At 36.9% G+C, this 21640-nt stretch overlaps 1 protein-coding gene across 3 annotated transcripts in view; it reads left to right on the forward strand.

Moving 5' to 3' along the window:
- Positions 1 to 21640, forward strand: part of HIBCH (3-hydroxyisobutyryl-CoA hydrolase) — a 96748-nt gene that overhangs the window by 57293 nt on the left and 17815 nt on the right. For all 3 annotated transcript variants that reach the window (XM_072813191.1, XM_072813193.1, XM_072813192.1), the window contains 4 exons: positions 9904 to 10049; positions 12416 to 12502; positions 16946 to 17004; positions 17702 to 17783. In XM_072813191.1, the coding sequence (XP_072669292.1) occupies positions 9904 to 10049; positions 12416 to 12502; positions 16946 to 17004; positions 17702 to 17783 (374 nt within the window). The remainder of the gene's footprint in view (positions 1 to 9903; positions 10050 to 12415; positions 12503 to 16945; positions 17005 to 17701; positions 17784 to 21640) is intronic.

Consider the following 21640-nt stretch of genomic DNA (forward strand, 5'->3'; position numbering starts at 1 on the left):
AGAGAGAGAATCCCAAGCCGGCTCCATCCTCAGCTTGGAGTCCGATGCAGGGCTCAGTCTCACGACCTTGAGATCATGACCTGAGCCAAAATCAAGAGACACTTAACTGATTGAGCCACCTATGCCCCCTCATTTTGAAATGTTTATATATGATGTGAAATATGGATCAAACGTATAGATCAAATTTATTATTTTGCGTATTGAGATATAGTTGGTCACACACTACATTTTGAAAGAGCTGTTGTTTCTCCACTGATGGGTTTTGTATCTTTTTATGTGTTATATTGGTGTCAACACTTCATTGTCTTGATTGCTGTTGCTTTACAATAGGAATCAGGTAGCAATACACCTCCTATTTTATTGTTTTCTTCAAGATAAAGATCCTTTGTATTTCTGTGTGGATTTTAGAGTCAGCTTGTCAACTTCAACTAAAAAGCCTGCTAGGATCTTGACTAGGATTGTCTAAAATTTAAGGAGAATTGACAACAATAGAGAGTCTTCGGACCTTAGAGCAAGGAAGGTATCTCTCTCTCCACTTGTTTAGATCTTCTTTAATTTCTCTAAGTCAGGTTTTGTAGTTTTCAGTTTATAGGTTTTACATATCCTTTGTCAGATTTATCCTTAACTATTACATACTGTTTGTAACTATTGTAAGTAATAATAAAAAAAATTCAGTTCTGACTTTTAGTTGCCATTATATAAAAATCATTTATTCTTATTTTTTTAATGAAGCATAATTGACATGCAGTGTCTTAGTTTCAGGTGTGCATCATAGTGATCTGATGTTTTATACATCACAGAATGATTCTAACAAGAAGTCTAGTGGCCATCTGTCTCCATACAAAGTTATTATATTACTGACTATATTTCCTCTGCTGTAGATATCTCTGTGACGTCTTTATTTTATAAATGGAAGTTTGTGACTCTTAATCTCCGTCATTTTGCTTGCCCCCCAACCTCTCCCCACTGTGGTAACCAAAAGTTTGTTTCTTCTATGTGTTAGTCTGTTTCTTTTGTTTTTTAGATTGCACACATAAATTATACAGTATTCGTCTTTCTGTGATTTGTTTCACTTGGCATAATATCCCTAAGTTTATCCATACTGTTACAAATGGCAAGATTTCATTCTTTTTTATGGCAAAGTAATATCCCATTGGATATGTGTGTGTGTGTGTCTCCCACACCTTCTTTATCCATTCATCTCTTGATGGACACTTGGGTTGCTTCATATCTTGGCTATTATAAATAATGCTGCAGCGAACATAGGGGTGCATGAATTGGTGTTTTTATTTTTATTTTTTCTGATATATACCCAGAAGTGGAATTGCTGATTTCTAAGATTTTGAGGAACCTCCATATTTTCCACAGTGGCTGTACCAATTTATGTTTCTACTAGCAGTACATGGGATTCCCTTTTGTCCACATCCTTGCCAACACTAGGTTTTGGCTTTTTGGTAATAGCCAATCTGCAAGGTGTGAGGTAATATCTCATTGTGGTTTTAAAATTTTATTTTTTAAATTAAGTTTTAATTTTAATTCCAATATAATTGACATACAATGTATATTAGTTGCAGGTATATAGTATATTGATTCGACACTTCCATATATCACCTAGTACTCCAGTACTCATCACAAGCATCCTCCTTAATCATCGTGGGTTATTTCACCATCCCCCCATCCACCTCCTCTCTGGTAACTACCAGTTTCTTCTTTGTAGTTAAGAATCTGTTTCTTGGTTTGTCTCTCTTGCTTTTTTTCCTTTGCCCATTTGTTTCTTAAATTCCATATAGGAGAAAAATCATATGGTATTTATCTTTCTGTGACTTATTTTGCTTAGCATTATACTCTAGCTCCATTCACATCATTGTAAATGGCGAGATTTCGTTCTTTTTGATGACTGAATAATATCCGTGTGTGTGTGTGTGTGTGTGTATCATCTCTTCTTTATCCATTCCTGTATCGTTGAGCATTAGGACTGCTTTCACAATTTGGCTATTGTAAATAGTGCTGCTGTAAATGCAGGGGTGCATATATCCTATTGAATTAGTGTTTTTGTTATTTTGGAGGTTATTTTATTTTTTATACAGTTGTAAATGGATTTCTTTCTTTTTTTTTTTTGGATTGTTTTCTTAATTTCTCTTTCTGATAGCTCATTTATTAGGATGTAGAAACACAGTTTATTTCTGTATGTTAATTTTGCATCATGGCATTTTACTGAATTCGTTTATTCTAACAATTTTTTGGTGGACTCTTCGCTGTTTTCCATATAGTATCATGTTATCTGCAAGAGGTAACAGTTTTCTCTCTTCCTTTCCAATTTGGATGCCTTTTATTTTCTTTCCTATTGCCATGGATAGGACTTTTAGTACAATGTTGAATAAAAGCATCAAGAGCAGACATCCTTGTTTTGTTCTGATCTTGCACTTCAGGAATAAATCCCACGTGATTGTGGTGTATGATTATTTTACTGTATTGTTGAATTTGGTTTGCTAATACTTTAAGGATTTTTGCATCTATATTTATCAGGGATATTGGTCTGTAATTTTTGTTTTAGTGGTGGCTTTGTTTGCTTTCAATATTAGGGTAACAATGGGCTCATAAAATGAGTTTGAAAGTTATATTTTTTGGAGTAATTTGAGAAGGATAGGTATTAACTTTTTTTTAAATGTTTGAGAGAATTCACCTGTGAAGCCTTCTGGTCCAAGACTCTTGTTTTTTGGGAGTTTTTAAATGCTGAATCAATTTCATTTCTTGTAATTGGTTTATTCATATTTTTGTGATTAGTCTTGAAGGGTTGTGCACTTCTAGAAATTTATCTTGTTTTTTTCTAGGTTTTCCAATTTGTTGGCATATGATAATTGTTCATAGCAATCTGTTATGTACACAGTATGTACACAGTAATCTTTATTTCTGTGGTGTCAGTTGTTACTTTCATTTCTGATTTTATTTATTTGAGCCTTCTTTTTTTCTTGATGAGTCTGGCCATGGGTTTATCGATTTTGTTTGTCCAAAGAACAAAATTTTAGTTTCATTGATTTTTTTTTTTAGTGCATTTCATTTATTTCTCCTCTGATATTTATTATTTTCTTTCTTCTGCTAACTTTGGCCTTTATTTTTTCTTAGTCTAGTTACTTTAGGTGTAAAGGTAGACTGTTTATTTGGGGATTTTTCTTTTTCTTTTCTTTCTTTTTTTTTTTTTTAGGTAACCCTGTATCTCTATGAACATCCCTCTTAGTTCTGCTTTTGCTGCATTCCACAGATTTGTGAAGTTGTGTTTCCTTTCCTTTCCAATACTTTGTCTCAAAGTATTTTTTAAATTTCCTTTCTGATTTCTTCACTGACCCATTGGTTATTTAGTAACATGTTTAGTCTTTATGTGTTTGTGTTTTTTTCTTGTTTTCTTCCTGTAATTGATTTCAAGTTTCATACCATTAAGGCTTGTTATGATCTAGTCACTTTGAATTTATTGGAACTTGTTTTGTGGCCTAACTTGTGATCTATTCTGAAAAATACTCCATGTACATTTTTAAAGAAACATTCTGTTTATACCTTTAAGTCCATTTGGTTTAATATGTTGATTTTCTGTGTGGATGATCTATCCATTGATGTAAGTGATGTATTAATGTACCCTACTATTTATTGTTACTGTATTACTGCCTTTATGTTTGTTAATATTTTTTATATATTTAGAGAATTCTGTGTTAGGTGCATAAATATTTATACATGTTATATTCACTTCTTGGATTGACCTCTTTATCATTATGTAATGCTTTTCTTTGTCTTTTGTTACAGACTTTGTTTTAAAGTCTGTTTTGTCTTACATGACTATTACTACACAATGTTTCTCTTATTTTCCATTTGCATGGAATTTCATTTTCAGTCTGTGTGTGCCTTTAGATCTGAAGTGAGTCTTTCGTAGGCAGCATGTAGATGGGTCTTTCTTTTTTTTTATTCTCTCCAGCCACCTTATATCTTTTGATTGTAGCATTTGGTACATTTAAAGTAATTATTAATAGGTAGTACTTATTGTCCTTTTGTTTTCTGGTTGTTTTTATGATTCTTCTCTATTCCTTTCTTATTGGTGTATTCCCTGTGGTTTGATGGTTTTCTTTAGTATTATGTTTAGGTTTCTTTCTCCTCATTTTTTGTATATTTATTACGGGTTTTGGTTTGTGGTTACCATGAAGTTCACATACATCAACCTGTATATAGATAGCAGTCTGTTTTAAGCTGATAGTCACTTAAATTCAAACATATTTAAAAGCCCTACATTTTTACTCTTCTCCCTCCTTTTGATGTCATATTTTACATTTTTTAATTTTGTGTATCAATTGATTATTTATTGTAGTTACAGTTGATTTTATTATTTTTGTCTTTTAATCTTCATACTAGCTTTTCAAATGGCTGATCCTACTGCCTTTACTATATATTTGCCTTTACCAGTGAGATTATTTTCTTTCATATATTTTCTTATTTGTAGTTTTTTCTCCTAAAAAGAGCCCTTAACATTACTTGTAAAGCCAGTTTAATGGTGATGAATTCCTTTAGTTTGTATGGTAAACTCTAACTCCTCTTCAATTCTGAATGATAGCCTTAACTGGATAGACTATTCTTAGTTTTAAGTTTTTTCCTTTTGTCACTTTAAATATATCCTGCCACTCCTTTCTGGCCTGCAGAATTTCTGGGGAAAAATCAGCTGATTGTTTTAGGGAGTTTCCCTCAAATGTAACTATTTATCTTTCTCTTGGTGCCTTTAAGAGTCGGAGAAGGACAAACATTATATGTTCTCATTCATGTGGGGAATATAAATAATAGTGAAAGGGAATATAAGGGAAGGGAGAAGAAATGTGTGGGAAATATCAGAAAGGGAGACAGAACATGAAGACTCCTAACTCTGGGAAACGAACTAGGGGTGGTAGAAGAGGAGGAGGGCAGGGGGTGGGAGTGAATGGGTGACGGGCACTGGGGGTTATTCTGTATGTTGGTAAATTGAACACCAATAAAAAATAAATTTAAAAAAAAGATTCTTTATTTTTAAGTTTTTCTATTTTTAATTATAATGTCTTGGCGTGGGTCTCTTTGGACTCCTCTTGTTTGGGACTTTCTTTGATTCTTGGACCTGGATGTCTGTTTCCTTCCCTGGGTTAGGGAACTTTTCAGCCATTATCTTCTTAAATAAGTTTTCTGCCCCTTTCTCTTCTTCTGGGACTTCTATAATATGAATTTATGTTACTTGATGTTTTCCTGGAGGTTCCTAAGGCTACCCTTGTTTTTTAAAACTATTTTTTCTTTCTGCTATTCTGATTAGGTAATTACTGTTCTGCCTGCCAGATGCTGATCTGTCTTTCTGTATCATTTCAGTTATTCTTCAGCTCTGGTTCTTATATTTTCTCTTTGTTGAAGTTCCTTCATTCTTTTCTTGAGTGCAGTGAGCATCTTTATGACTATTACTTTGAACTCTTTATCAGGTAGTTTACCTGATAAATTGCTTATCTCTGTTTCATTAAGTTCCCCTCAACCCCAGGATTTTATCTTCTTTTGTTTAGAACATATTCCTCTGTCTTCTCATCTTGTTTGACTTTCTGTGTTGTTTCTGCTAATTAGAATGACTACTTACCTCTCTTAGTCTTGAAGGAGTGGCCTTGGGTAAGAACATCCTCTGTGTAGACTGGTATGCTTGGCAGCTTTGGCTGGTTGGAGCTGGAGCAGGGATAGGCCAGGAGTACACTGCTCTGGAGTTACCTTGACAAGATAGCTGGGACTGGGGTGGGTGCCTTTAGGGGACAGCTGGAATTGGTGTGGACTAGAAAGCTGGGACCTGATAGGGCAACCCTAGTAGGTTGATTACAGTGACTGGAATATGCTCCCATTTACAATGTAATGGTGGAGGAGGAAGGGGAGACCATAAAATGTGGTACTTGTTGGCACCTCTGATCCCAGAGAGTTCCAGTAGTTCCCTGCCCATTTTCTGGATACTGTAGGGTTAGTAAGTGGATTTCCTTCACTTACATGCTAGTTGCTCTTTAAACAACTGTGTTTGTTTTGTTTTGTTTCTTTTTCTGCTGTGCCCAGGGTGGGAAAGTCTGTGCAGGGGCTCCACAGTGATATCCCTCCTTACTGTAAGTCATCACATTGGGAGTGGTGTTCCTGTGGTTACTGTCTGTGTCCCTCCCACTGTTCTATATATGGTTACTCATACCATTTTTTGTCCAGAAGCTGTTCAGTTGGTTCTTGTTCTTTTTCTGCAGGAATTATTTTATATTGTAGTTGTAGATCTGGTATGTCTGTGGAAGAAGGTGAATTCAAGGTCTTCCTAAGCCACCATCTTGGACTGCCATCTGAAGTACAATTGATTCTGTATTGACTTTGTATCCTGCAAACTTCCTAAACTCACTTATTCTAGATTTTTTTTTTGTAGATTGTATTAGATTGGTATAAATTTTAGTATAAATTTTTACATCATTTACAAATAAAGTCAGTTTTATATTTTCCTTTCTAATCTGGATACTCTTGATTTTTCTTGCCTTATTACACCGAATAGAACCTCTAGAACAATGTTAAATAGAGGTGTTAGGTGTGGGCGTTCTTGCTGCCTTCTTGATCTTAGGGAAAACATTCAGTCCTTCAATTAAGTAGGAGGTTAGGTGTAATTTTTTCGTATGTGCCCTTTATCAGGATAAAGATGTTTTTTTCTATTCCTAAATTGTTGAGGGTTTTTATTAGGAATGGGTTTTGAATCTAAAAAACCAAAACTTTTTCTCCATCAGTTGAGATGATTATTGGTTTTTCTTTTTAATTTGTTAATGGTGAATTAACTCTGATTGTTTTTTTAAATATTAAACTACCCTTGCATTACTAGGATAAATTTCAGTGTGGTATGAGGTGTTACCCTTTCTATATGTTGTCAGGTTTGATATTCTAAAATTTTAGGGATCCCTGGGTGGCGCAGCGGTTTGGTGCCTGCCTTTGGCCCAGGGCGCGATCCTGGAGACCCGGGATCGAATCCCACGTCAGGCTGCCGGTGCATGGAGCCTGCTTCTCCCTCTGCCTATGTCTCTGCCTCTCTCTCTCTCTCTCTCTCTCTGTGACTATCATAAATAAATAAAAATTTAAAAAAAATTTAAAATTTTATTTGGAATTTTTGCATCTGTGTTCATGAAAGACATTGGTCTGTGGTTTTCTTGTAATATCCTTCCTTCTGGAATAAGGGTAATGCTGGCCTCATTTTCTGGAGGGTTTCTGTAGAGTTGGTATTTTTTCTGTGTTTGGTAGAATTCATCAATGAATCCATGAATGAAAACCTGAAGTTTTCTTTGTGGGAAGGTTGTCAACTACAAATTCAAAGTCTTTAATACATGTGGGGCTATTCAAATGATCTATTTCTTGCACAAAATTTGGTGGGATGGATCTTTTAGGCAATTTGTCTAATTTATTAGCATAAAGTTTTTTCATAATTTCTGTTATCTTTTTAGTATTTGTGTTTAGAATTTGTAGTGATATTTGTCTCTCATTCTTGAGTCATTGCATTTTTTCCCTGATCAGTCTAATTAGAGATTTATTTATTGATCTCAAAAACTATCTTCTTTGTCTTATTTATTTTCTCTTTTATTGTTTTCTATTCTTTTCTTTCTTTTCCTACTTGGGGTTTCATCCCTTCTTTGACCTCCTAAGGTGAAAGCCAAGGTCAGTGATTTGATTCCTCAGTATACAATTTTATTCTATTCTGATTTTTAAATTTTAGTACTTTAAAGATGTTGTTGCACTGTCTTCTCACTCATGTTGTTTCCCATGAGAAATCTGCTTTCCTCTTCATCTTTGTGCCTCTGTAAGTGTGTTTTTATTATCTCTTGCAGCTCTTAATATTTTTCTGATCATTTGTTTTAGGCTTATGTGATTATAATGTGTCTTAGTGTAGTTTATCTTTCTTATGCTTGTGTTTATTAAGCTTAGATTCATAGTTTTTGTTGAATTTTCCAAATTTGGCATGCTTTCTTCAGTATTTTTCTTTCCCCTCTCTCCCTTTTCAGCAACTCCATTTAAACTTATATTAGGATCATGAATTGTTCACTTAAAAAATTTTGTCATTTTTCATTTTAGATAGTTTCTATTCCTGTGCCTTCAAGTTCACTAATCTTTTGCAAAGTCTAATCTGCCTTAATCTCATTCAGGTAGTTTTCCACTTAAATATTCATTTTAGTTTTTGTCTCTAGAAGTATCATTTAAGTTTTTATCTTCTGTGTTCTTAACTGAACATATATTTATTCTGTGTTAATGTTCTCTTGTACAAATTCCTATGTTTATGTCAATTCTGTGTCAATTTTGATTGTTTTATTACCTCATTATGGGTAGTATTTTGCTCCTTTTTTTTAGATGCCTATCTCCAAACTATCACATTGGAGTGGGTGGCGGTGTTTCAGTTTAAGAATTTTGTGGGTGCCACAATTCAGTTCATAACAGGGACTTATCAGCATATAGATGTTATCTAGAGCTATAAGTGCTAGGGAAATGTATGAGTAGGGATGTAGGGATAGCCTGAGGTCAAGCCTAGGCCCAGCAGCATGAAGAGATCAAGTGAAGGAAGTAGACAGCAAGAGGGAATGGAAAGAAGCAGCTGTTGAGTCAGGGGCAAAAAGAGAGAATGTGGTACCCTGGAACAGAGCAAAGTACTTCAGGAGAGTGTGTTTTCACTTGGGCAGAATGCTGCTGAGGCTGTGGGGCAAGTAGTGTAAACTGTAGAATGTTGGGGAACTGAAAGAAGAACAGAGCAGCTGGAATGTAGTGAGAGGTAAGAGATATACTTGAAAAAGTGATTGGGAGTCTTGAAGACTTTAATAAAGTGTTGGTTTTAATCTAAGAGAGTTATGGAAGAGTTTTAAGCAGTAGAAGGCAAAAAACTCTTTTCAAGACTTGAGTTATTAAAAAGATTCTGGTTATTGTATGGAGAGCTTTCAGGATGATCATTAAAGGGATGGTATGAGAAGAAGGTGTCAAGGCTGGATGGTTGTGCACTTTATTGAGGTGAGTGATACTGGAAGAGATGAACTCCATTCCAGGAGTCGGGGAATGTCATGAATTCAACTTTAGACTTACCTTGTTTGAGGTGCCAAGAGATATTTACAGTAGAATGATGCTAATTCTTTGAAGTCTAGGAAACTTTTGTCAAGTAGAACTGGAAAGAATTTGAATGCTTGTGTTTTTATCTCAGCTTCATCAAATGAAGCAATCTTAGAATAGGTATCTTTATTATAAAACTAGAGTTTTTAAGGAGCTCTTAAATATCAAAAAGTAGTGTACTGGCAAGTATTCGCATTTACACTATTTTCGGTTGTTACAGTAGAGAGAATAAGGGAATTAAAAAAAAAGATGGCTAAGATAAGAGTAAATACAAGTGATTTTATTAGGTATAAACTTATTCTTGGTAGGACTAAAGGTTATTGCATCACTGTAAATATCTTGAATATTAGATAATGGATTAACAGAATAGACTATGATTTGATTGGTAATAATGAGTTTTCACATAATGTAGCTTTAGATTATGCATATTTTTTCTTATTTGGAAAGAAAATATTTTCTCAGTTTTTACTATTTCAGAGATTATTAAAAATAGTGATAAGGAACTTTTTAGGTAATATTTAATGAGTACTACTTAAATACAAAAAGTTATGCCATCAAATACTTTGACTCCTACAGAAATGAGACATGAAAATTTTGAAAAATACTCAAGTTAGAACATTTTAATAGCAAATCTTTTGTAATATTGATTGCATTGGATAGTACTTAGTTTAATAATATTTCTAGTATAGATTCAAATTCCAGAAAGAAATGGCCATTTGATCTCAAGAGTTATTATATTCGTTTTTTTAACTTGAATCATTGTTATCTCATTTCATTATATAATTACAGGACTATTCCCTGATGTGGGTGGAGGTTATTTCTTGCCACGACTTCAAGGAAAACTTGGTTACTTCCTTGCCTTAACAGGATTCAGGCTGAAAGGAAGAGATGTGTATGCAGCAGGAATTGCTACACATTTTGTAGATTCTGAAAAGGTAATTACTTGGATTATTGCATTTTGTGTTGTTGGAATAACTCATTGCATGGGAAGGCAGTATAATTGGTTGAGGTCACAGGCTTTTGGTGAGACATGGGTCTGAATCCAGGATCTACTGTTTAAAGCTGTGTGACCTTTGGGAAGGTAGTTAAGCTCTCCAATCATGTTTCCTCATGTGCAAAATGGAGATAATTATGTCTGGATTCAGGGCTGTTTTGCCTGGCACCTTCAGTGAATATTTTTTCATGAATAATTATACTTTGGTTAAAAAAATCTAAATTTATATATAAACAGATAGGCTTTTATTTTATAAAAACATTTTTTTTTAAATTTTTTTTTTTATTTATTTATGATAGTCACAGAGAGAGAGAGAGAGGCAGAGACACAGGCAGAGGGAGAAGCAGGCTCCATGCACCGGGAGCCCGATGTGGGATTCGATCCCGGGTCTCCAGGATCGCGCCCTGGGCCAAAGGCAGGCGCCAAACCGCTGCGCCACCCGGGGATCCCCTAAAAACATTTTTGAAAAGTCCTCTTGGTTGTGAGTTTCCCTACTAGTGCATTTAAGAGTTACATTTGTAAAATATGGCCTTAAAAACTTTTCTAAAGAATATCTGTTGCTGGGATCCCTAGGTGGCGCAGCGGTTTGGCGCCTGCCTTCGGCCTAGGGCGCGATCCTGGAGACCCGGGATCGAATCCCACATCGGGCTCCCAGTGCATGGAGCCTGCTTCTCCCTCTGCCTGTGTCTCTGCCTCTCTCTCTCTCTCTCTCTCTGTGACTATCATAAATAAATAAAAATTAAAAAAAAAAAAAAGAATATCTGTTGCAAGGGACACGTATTATTACTTATCTTCGTCTTTTTTTTTAAAACAGTGTGGCCAATTTTTTTTTAGCACAGAATAGCATTGTAGCAAAGAACATACAGACAGACAGCTTAGGTTTAAATCCTAGCTTGAGATTTAGTCTCTTTATCCCCTAGTTTGCCCATCTCTAAATGAGGATGGCAGTTGCTACCATAGTATTTGAATCTCTTTGTGGTAAAGGTAACAGAAAATCCAGTTCAAAGTGGTTTTGCCTCAGAATTTTCAAGAAATTTGGGATTTATTCTGCTTCAACTGGGAGTTCATTCTCCTTGAACTGGCTTGAATTCATGAGCCAGTTAGCCTACATTGGCTAACTCACCTTATGTGAGTTAATGTGTTTCATTTCTGGAACTATGGGGTGAACTTAGCTTTCCAGGAAGTGCATAGATCTCCAAATGGATCTCCAAATGGATATCTGATCTTGAGGGAGGGGTGTTTTGGGGTAGGAAAAGAAATGTTATATGTATATAACATATATATAGTATGAGAACCTTCTATCACATTGCTTGAAATTTCAGATCTTTCTCCATGTTAGGGGCATCTGTAGTTACATTGAGTAGGTGACTGTCCAACCCTTCCCTTGAGCTGTAACAGGAGGCAAACGTGAACTTCATTATCTACTCTGGAGGGATACCCTTTATGAGAGTGGAATTTAGTTAAGGATGGAGGAGAGTGCTGATCCACAGTGTAATCCCTTCTTTGTCAACCTGCCCAGTAATAAATTCTGCAGTGTGTAGACTGCCATTCACAGGGCCTGTAGAGGATAAGAGAAATGAGTAATGAATGTTGGAGATGAAACTAGAGGTGGGTACGAAAGATAAAAGATAACCATCTGACTGATCTGACGGAGTAGAATATGAGAAGTATAAACAAAGAGTATGCAGAAAGGTCTCCATGGATTTGTAAGGGGAGAAAACTTATAAGAAAAGACTGGAGGTTTTCTTACAGAGGTTGTAGTTCAGCTGGGCCTTAAGATGAATATTATTAGGACAAGCGATTCTGAATAAAGGAAACATATAATGAGCAAGTGAGTGGCAGGAAAGCTTGGTTATGTGTTGAAAACAATAAAAAGTCCCATTTGGCTGAGCATTGAATAGTATGTGAGAGATATAGATGGAGAGTTAAGTGTGGCTGTATTATAGAGATGTGCATTGACTATAGTAGCCATTAGTCACATATGGCAATTTTAGTTAAAATTAATTAAAATAAAATTTATAATTCAAGTGTTTGGTGGTAGTACTGCATTTCAAGTGTTTAATAGAAACAAAGATAAATGTCTCTCTCCTCTTTAGTTTCTTCCATCTTTATCTAATTGCAAGGCAACATTTGCTGTGTGGGAATGTGTGTGCATTCAACTTCAGAGAAAAGTTCCTTCACTGATTCAGCTGAAGAGAGCACATCATAATTTTAAGACAAGTATTTTTAACCAGAGTATAAGGTTTCTTAAAGTCTGTATTTGCATTGGGATTCAAATCTGTTTTCCCTTTTTTCCCCCTCTTTTAGCTGGACATGTTGGAAGAAGATCTGTTAGCCCTAAAATCTCCTTCAAAAGAAAATATTGCAGATGTCTTAGATGCTTACCATACAAAGGTAATTTGGTCAGGATTCTAACCTCAGATTTCAATTCACGGGGAAGGGGAAATAATTGAAAAACTTAGCTGTTGGTGAATGTTACTGTTTGTGAATATAAAGATGCTGGGATTTATTAACTTGAAAGCTTGATGGAAGGATCAGAGCTTCACGACTGGTAGGACAGCTGTCCAAGAAGATGACTTCTTCGCGCACAACTACACGTCTTCTCACTGCTGGTGAATTTCAGCGTGTAGCCTTGTTATTGGCCCTCATGGTGCACCGTGACACTTCTACAGCGTTGATGCTGTTGAGCTGCCACCAGTGAAACTCTGGCACATGTCTCAATATAATGATAAAGTATATCGTAGTATTCACTTTTAATTCCTGACTTATGTTGTGTAACTTAGGTTTTCTTTTAGGAGCTAAAAGTTTACAAAAATGTTACTTTTAGTAAAAGATGATGGGCTGAATACATGCTCCCTTCTGAAAGCCCACTAAAATTGTAATAAAGGAATAAAAAAGGCACAAAATCACAAAGACAAATAGAACAGAAGAGGAGACAGTGGCAGGCATGAGATATCAATATTTTGGAAGCTTAAAAAGAGAAGAATGAGGGCAGCTACTTTATATTTGGGAACACTGAAATATCTTATCCTTCGGCGGGGGAGGCCAGTAAGAAGCAAGCCAGTTCTTGCTCTCTACCCTCTGTAAGGTACCAGAGTTCTCTGAAGACTGGGATGTGGAGGCGGGCAGAAAAACCAGAGGATCCCTGCACATTTGTATAAGGAGCAGTTAGACCTTCAGACGTCTCTCTCCTGTGGCAGCAGCTACCCTTCCATAGCTTGGCTGAAGAGTAGAAATTTACTCTTTAGGTCAAATCAGACAGACCTAGCTGGGTGCAGGGACGGTGAAGTGAGGTCCTCTACTGAAAAGAGGCAGAGCATACCAAGTAGGAAGACCTCTAGCCTCTTTTTCTAGCTTCTAGACTATTAAATATCCTCTATCATAGTTTGGGCAACTGTAAAAAACTACCATAGGTTGGGTGGCTTAAACAGTAGAAACTCTACTTTTCACAGTTCTGAAGGCTGGGAACCCCAAGATCAGATGTCAGACCATCAGATTCTTGTGAGGACCCTGTTTCTGGTTTGCAGATGGACAGACACCTTCTTGCCATATCCCACACAGTGAAGTGAGCTCTCAGGTCCCTTCTATAAGGGCACTAATCCCATCATAGGGGTTCTACCCTTTTGACCTAATTACCTCCCAAAGGCTCCACCTCCAAATACCATCACTTTGGGGATTAGAGTTTGAACATGAATTTTGGGGTGACACAAACAGTCAATAGCACCATCCCATACCTAAACAGTGTATTCGAAGAAAAAGGAAAAAACCTGTAGATGTCGACATTTGAGGATACCACCCTCCCCCAACAATGAAACATCCAGGTCTTTGCCTAATCATTTTATAATGTATCAGAATATTGATGATCCTATAACTGTGATTGACTTTACTCATAAAACTACTTAATTTCAGCACTTAATGCTAAAATTTTTTTTATGCCAAGCATAAAAACAGATTGGTCAAAACAAGGCCCCTGAAGCAAGCAGACAGTGCAGGGAGGAGGAAACTTAAAAAAAGAAAGGAAGAAAGAAAAACTATAATTGTTAAAACTGTAATTGTTCAGATGAGAGGAAAATATTTCATCTGTGAAATAAGAACAGATGTTATAAAATAGTCAAAGAATAAAGAAATGTGATAACAAAAGGGGGAAAAATGCACAGTAGATTAGATTAAAATTGAAGCTTGAGGAAAACTAAGAGGACAAAAAGGATAATAAAATGGAAAATGGAGAGAAAGGAATAGTAGTGGTATTATTCCAGGAGGTCTAATATCTAATTATTAGGAATTCATTACAGGAGAGAAAGGGGAGGAAATATTTAGAAAAATAGTATAAAAAATTTATTCAGAGCTGAACAACATGAATATGGATTGGTGGAGCCCCCGAATCTGTGCAATGAATATGAACGCAGAGCACATGTGGATTTCATCACATTTTGTCAAAGCGTTTGACAGTCTCTCATTTTGGGTAAATATAGCATGGATTGTGGTGGGTGGGAGTGGAAGGGCCCTACCAAAGAGTTCTGCTAAATGTGTGGGTATTAGTCTATAAATAAAGTCATCTTGGCCTTTTTCAGTTTTTTCTCAGTGAGTTGGATGAGACTGTTGACAGCATTTTGATCGAATTGATTTGAAACTAAGAAAATAGGTAAAAGAATATGGGTTTTAAAAAAACCCGTCAAGTTTAGAGTGACCTGTTCAATAGTAACAATGTGAAAGGTAATAGATGTGTGGGAAGTTTCCCACCTACTACCAGTATTCTCACGTTTCTATCACACCCACGACACCTCTGACCCTGATGTGTGGGTTTTCTACACATCGAGCAATTCTCTGCAACACCACTTGGGTGTCCTGCAACTCATTTTGGTAGTGAGCTATCCACTGGGGTGAGCCTCAGATCCCACAGTCTCAAAGCTCAGTCCCACAAGACTGCCCCCACTTCAGATGCCAGTCGCAAGTTCCAGCTTGTCACCTGTACTTGACTGGCCGCAAATCAGCGTTCTCATGACCCCTTCCTTGGGTTCAATAATTTGCTAGAATTTCTCACAGAACTCAAGGAAACACTTAGAGTTTTGTTGGTTTATTATTAAAGGATATGAATGAAAAGTCCATTGAGGGGTACACAGGGCAAGGTCTGGAAGGGTCTCAAGCCCAGGAGCTTCTGTCCTAATGAAGCTGGGATGTACTGCTCTCCCCTCTGGTGGATGTGTTCATTATTAACCTGGACGCTCTCCAAACTCCATCTTTTTGGATTCTGATGGAGCTTTATTACATGGTCACTATTGATCAGGCTGTTTGTTAGGCTTTAGTAATTGAACTCAATCTCCAGTCCCTTTTCTCTCACTGGAGGCAGAGGGAGGGAGGTGGGGAGGTGGTGGTGGCGTTGGGGCGGGGTATGATTGAAAGGGGGAATTGAATGTCCCAGTGATGGAATCACTGGTTGGTTCCCCTGGGCACCAGCCCCATTCTTGTGAGCTTTCCAAAAGTCATCTCATTAACATAACTGTGATCAAAAGGGACTTGTTAGGAATATTTCAGGAACTGAGGACAGAAGACCAAATATAATAAAAGGTGCTCTTCTTAAAGAAATTTCACGGTTTTGGGGAGCTTTGAGCCAAGAACAAAGAACAAATATATGGGCAAGGACCAAATGTGTATTTTATTTTTTAAGATTTTTATTTTTAAGAAATCTCTATACCCAATGTGAGGCTCAAACCTACAACCCCAAGATCAGGAGTGACATGCTCTACTAACTGAGCCAGCCAGGCTCGGCTGTATTTCTTATTTTAAAGATTTTATTTTTTTTTTAATTTTTTAAATTTATTTATGATAGTCACAGAGAGAGAGAGAGAGAGGCAGAGACACAGGCAGAGGGAGAAGCAGGCTCCATGCACCGGGAGCCCGACGTGGGATTCGATCCCGGGTCTCCAGGATCGCGCCCTGGGCCAAAGGCAGGCGCCAAACCACTGCGCCACCCGGGGATCCGTGTATTTCTTATTTTAAATCACAGAATTACAACAAAGATAAGTGAAAATTTTGGATTTCAGTCCAAAATACCAAATATAAATTTATTTATTATAAAATAAGAGAAATGTAGCCTACGGTGGCACCGGTCCAAAAATAAATAAATAAATAAATAAAAGCAATATACTAGAACTGGCCCCAAATGGACTCAGACTTAGTCCTATTAGTAAAACATTGTATTCAAAGTAAACAAGGATATATGGAGCCTTTGCTGTGATTCAGTCATGCCTGTGTTAATGTGTACATCCCACACTTTAGGAAGGACCTTGATAAGCTGAGACTTGTGCACAAGAAGGATCTGCCTGTGAGGGGACATGAAACCACACCATGTGAGAAAGGAGGTGGAAGCAGATGAACTAGAACTATAAACACGAGAGGGATGATTTGGTCCAGAATTAAAAAAAAAAAAAGATCCCAACTATACTTATTCAAGCCCTGTGAGTTCCTTCTCACGCTTCTTTTTCTCTCCCTAGAGGTCAGTGCTACAGAGATATCAGGGAGGTGCAGGAGTTCTGTATCAAATGGAAATTTGGGCAGGACGACTTCTCAGGTCCCTTACAATCCTCAGTTCATTGACCTACTTTAATGATGATGTAGCATATATAATAATAAAATATAAATTAAAAGAACATATTTTTCCTTTGCCACTTTAAGCACTAGTCTGGAATAACGTCATCTGAATTTTGAACATGTGGTAGCTATTTATGAAACTGTTGGATATAATTTGAAAGTGATAATCTTCACAAAGATTAAATATGACATTTTAAGGGATTTTTCGAGTACTTCAAGTTAATTACAAGATTTTTCTTTTTCAAACAGTCCAAGATTGATCAAGACAAGTCTTTTATACTTGAGGAACACATGGACAAAATAAACAGGTACTTAAAGCCTCAGTACATCTCTTCTCTTGGAAGGATGATATTAAATTGAATTTGCTAACACTGTAATTAACATCATGTTTAATAATGCACTGAATTCTCAGATCAGCTAGCCTGGTGCTTTTATTTTCATTTCTTAAAGTAGCTTCTTGCCTACTCTTTCAGGGGGGAAATAAGTCCATTATACTGAAATAATCAATCATGCTGATTCATTTTAGTGCAAACTTTTTTTTTTTTTGATGGGAAAGAGGCTAGAAGACAATAATTACCTTCTATCTTCATTAAGTCATTTTTTATGAAGGTCTTACGAAGCTGATCAGAGGATTTTTTTGTGCAGTGATTTGAGAGATCGATAGACTGGCTTAAGGAACATAAGAGGAGGAAAACTATTGGAAAACAAGACAACTATCTCTACATTTTAAAATCAGCAGTTTTTCACAGTTAAGGTATTTATTTACATGTAATAGATGCAAGAAAGCCTAAGAGAAAATTTAGGCTTTATTTTGCATTAATAAAAGTAGACTGCAAACACTTACCTAGAGAAGCAAGGTTTTATTGCATCATCCTGTAAAATAGTCTGGAAAATTTTTCATTGTAGAAGTGGAGTTTGGGGAAAGCCTGTGTCTAGATTCATCGCTATTTTGGAAAGAAGATGTCGCTTACTGGTTGGTGAAATCATGTGTTTCTTTTTTTATAGTTGGTTCTCGGCCAATACTGTGGAACAGATTATTGAAAATCTACAGCAGGATGGCTCATCCTTTGCCCTAGAACAGTTGAAGGTAAGATACGGACCATTCCCGACCCAAGCGTGGTGAGCTCTTGGTAAGGAAGCCCCCGAAGGTGTCAGAACTCCGAGGTGGGGACAGAGCCCGCTCACAGGCATTTTTCTGAGCTCAGTTGAGTCTCAGGAAGCATTTTCACAAAACCTTTATCTGAACTCAAGTGCCTTGTCTACCGGTGGACGCTGACAGCAAAGCTGAGCTGTTTTTAGGTCCTGTGGCTGCAGAAAAGAGAGGCTTCAGTAGACGCGGTCATCCCCCCCGGGAGTCCCCCCTGCCCTGGGGAGAAGTATTTAAGGACATTTTTATTAGAAGGGTTGGGTTCCTGGAGAATAGTCTTTTTATAATATATTGTAATTGTGCCATTAATCTATAAATTCAATTCAATATGCAACAGATCAGTAAAACAGTCTTTCTAAGCAGTAAGTTTAATTAAAAAAAAAAAAAAAGAGTCTTTTGAAAGAGGCCCCATCTGTACCCATAACTGAGTTTTAAGCCGTGTTTCACAGTGTTAGGCACACTTTGATCTTTCTAAGATGTGACTCCACTGGTAACAGCAAAAGAAAAGCTGTTTTTGTGTAAAGGAGAGCACACTGGATACTGACGTGCTTGGAACTATAGCATGATTACGAGACGTGGAATGCTGCAGACGTCTACACACAGGAAAGGCAAAGTATATTTCCTTTTACTTTAAAGCAGAGAGGTTGTAGCTTGTCCTCACCTGATAGTATTTTTCAGTGTATAGGTGTAATTGTCACATTGCAGTTGTCGGAATATAAACTGACAAAAGATATAAAATTTCACCTGTGAAGATGAAAACGTGCGTTACTATACTCTCTCTCTCTTTTGTAAAGGTTTTATTTATTTGAGAGCCACCCTCGCACACAGGGATGGAGTGGGGATGGCGGGGAGGGCAGAGGAGAGGGATAAGCAGACTGTTCACTGAGCAGGGAGCCTGACAGCCCAAGGGCCCCATCCCAGGACCCTGTGACCTGAGCAGAAGGAGGGCAGATGCTTAACCACCGAGCAACCCGGGAGCCCCTCCCATTGTTACTATATTCTTACGGTGGGAGTCCCAAATTCGTCTCTTAGGGTCTTAATTAGAATTCTGTTAACTTCCGAGGAGAGGCATAAATTAGAGGAGATAGACCAGTCATGTGTTTCCTTAACCAACAAAAGCAAATTAATGTATTAACTTTTAGGAATGCTCCAGTAAATGTAGATAATCATTTTTTTATGTTTCAGGGATTCTGATGTTAAGCTGGTTCTCTTGTTTTCAGAGAATATAGAAACTAGTATTCCTGGGTACCCCCTCCCCCCAGCAATAGGGCCCAATTAAGTAAGCATCTAGTTATTTCATTTGAAAATAGTCATGCAGCATATTACCTCGTAAGCTAAATGATGTCACTTTAAAGTAATACAGCTATGCAAGATGACATGTTATTTTAAAACCACTGGTCTACCCCAGAACCAAGGGACGGAATTGAAATATTCTTTCAACTTTCTTTCTTTCCCTCTGCCATGTGATTATTTTGCACCCAGAAGAGGGTCCCTGGCAAGCTACCCATCACAGCCAGGATCATTGTAGGCTAGGATCACCTCAGCACGCTCGTCACAACATGTTTTCATATTTATTCCATTGATCTATAGCTCAGGTGTGGCTCCAGAATGTTAGTTTCTGCTGGAACAACACGATGTGAGGATCAAAAAGTCCCAACTGAGGCTTCCCTGATAGAGCAAGAGACAGGGTTCCTTTTAATTATCTCACCCAGAGACATACACCGAAAAACAGCCCTGAGGGAGAAAATAGCTTTTAGTGCTCCAGTGAAAGGTTTGCAGATCAGACATTTGAACAATTTAAAAAAAAAGATTCTACTATTTGTGTCAGTATGCTTCCGGGATTGCTCTTAAGCCTTGTGGGCTCTTTAGGGATTCCTGTCTTCCTTCTGTGGGTCCCAAGTGTATTCCAAGTTGCAACTGTCTGCTCCATGTATAAGATTCCTTTCCACAGTTGCTCATGGGGAAGGACGTAATCTTTTCTATGTGCTTGCTAATCATTAAATAAAAACGTGGTTTTTTAATCTTTTCTTTAAATTTCTAAAGTTTTTACTGCTAATCATCATAGGATAGCATAGGTTAAAAAAATAACAAATTTGAGTAACTCATAAATTCTTTACAACTGACACAATTTTCATAGTACTTTAGTTTATGACTTCTCGTGTCCTTTCTTTAGATTTTCCTTCAAAGTTCAATACTTCCTTTATTTTTATTTTATGATTTTATGATTTTTTATTTTTTTAAAGATAGATAGATTGATTGGTTGATTTATGATGGGGGGGTGTGCAGAGACACAGGAGGAGGGAGAAGCAGCTCCATGCCGGGAGCCTGATGTGGGACTCGATCCCGGGACTCCAGGATCGTGCCCTGGGCCAAAGGCAGGCACTAAACCACTGAGCCACCTAAGGAATCCCCTATTTTATTATTTTTTTAATGTTTGTGGTTGGAACTCCTCTAATCTCCTTTTAATCCCTGTCTTGGTATAGTTTGTTCATGATGCCAAACAATCCATGTAAGCTATTTGGGCAATTTAAATGTTGTGGTGCATAGCTTATATTAGGGAAAATTTAACCAAAGTCTCCAACTGCCAGGCTCTCACCTGCATGTGTGCACATTTTAATTGTGGTAAAATACATGAAACATAAAATTCTCCATCTTTAACATTTTTAGGTATATAGTTCAGTTTTGTGGAGTATATTCACATGGTTGTACAGCCAATCTCCAGAACATTTTCATCCTACGAAACTGAATTTTATACCTATTAAAAAACAATTCCTCATTTCTCCGTTACCCCAGTTCCTGGCAACTGCTCTTCTACTTTCTGTTGCTATAATTTGACTACTCTAGATGCCTCACATAAGTGGAATCATGCAGCATTTGTCCTGTTGTGATTAGCCTATATCACCTAGCATAATGTTTCAAGGTTCATACATGTTGTAGCATGTACCAGGAATTTATTCCTTTTTAAGGCTGAATAATATTCCATTATTATGTATATAAACACATTTTGCTCATCCATCATTGATGGGCATTTAATTTGGGTTGCTTCTATCTTTTTGCTTTTGTGAAAAATGCTGCTATAAATATGGGTATACAAATATTTCTTCAAGTCCCTGCTTTTAATCCTTTTGGATATATACCCAGAAGTGGAATTTCTACGTTATATGGTAATTATTTTTAATTGTTTGAAGAACCTCCATACTGATTTCTATACCAGTTGCACCTTTTATATTCCCACCAACAACAGTGCATAAAGTTCCCCATTTTTGTACATCTTTGCCAACTCGTTTTCTGTCTTTTTGTTGGTAACCATCCTAAGGGCTATGAGGCGATAGCACATCGTGGTTTTGATTTACATTTCCCTAATGATTAGAATACTGAATATATTTTCATATGCTTGTTGGCTATTTCTATCTTCTTTTGGAAATATCTATTTCAAGTCCTTTGCCCATTTTTTAGTTGGGTTTTTGGTTTTTAAATATGATTGAGCTGTAGGAAATGCTATCCTGTTTCCTCTCCCTTTTCTGGTAATAAGACTAGTAGACTTGCCAAAGTAAAGAAAGTTCTTCAGGGCCAATGAGAGAAGTATTTGTCTTTTTAGAATTGCAAGTGTATCAATAATCAAAGAAATAGGAATAGAAGGATTGAGACCCCACCCTCCTATAGCCCAAATGTGTCACCAAGAACCCTAAGCCAAGCAAAGGTATTTCATTTCAGTAGGGTCACTAATTCTTAGGAGTGCTGGTGTATGAAGTCCACGGCCAGAGAGACAGAGAAATAAGAGCAAGGAACAGTGGGTC

The sequence above is a fragment of the Canis lupus genome, chromosome 36 (genome assembly GCF_048164855.1).
Source record: "Canis lupus baileyi chromosome 36, mCanLup2.hap1, whole genome shotgun sequence".
NCBI classification, from domain to species: Eukaryota; Metazoa; Chordata; class Mammalia; order Carnivora; family Canidae; genus Canis; species Canis lupus.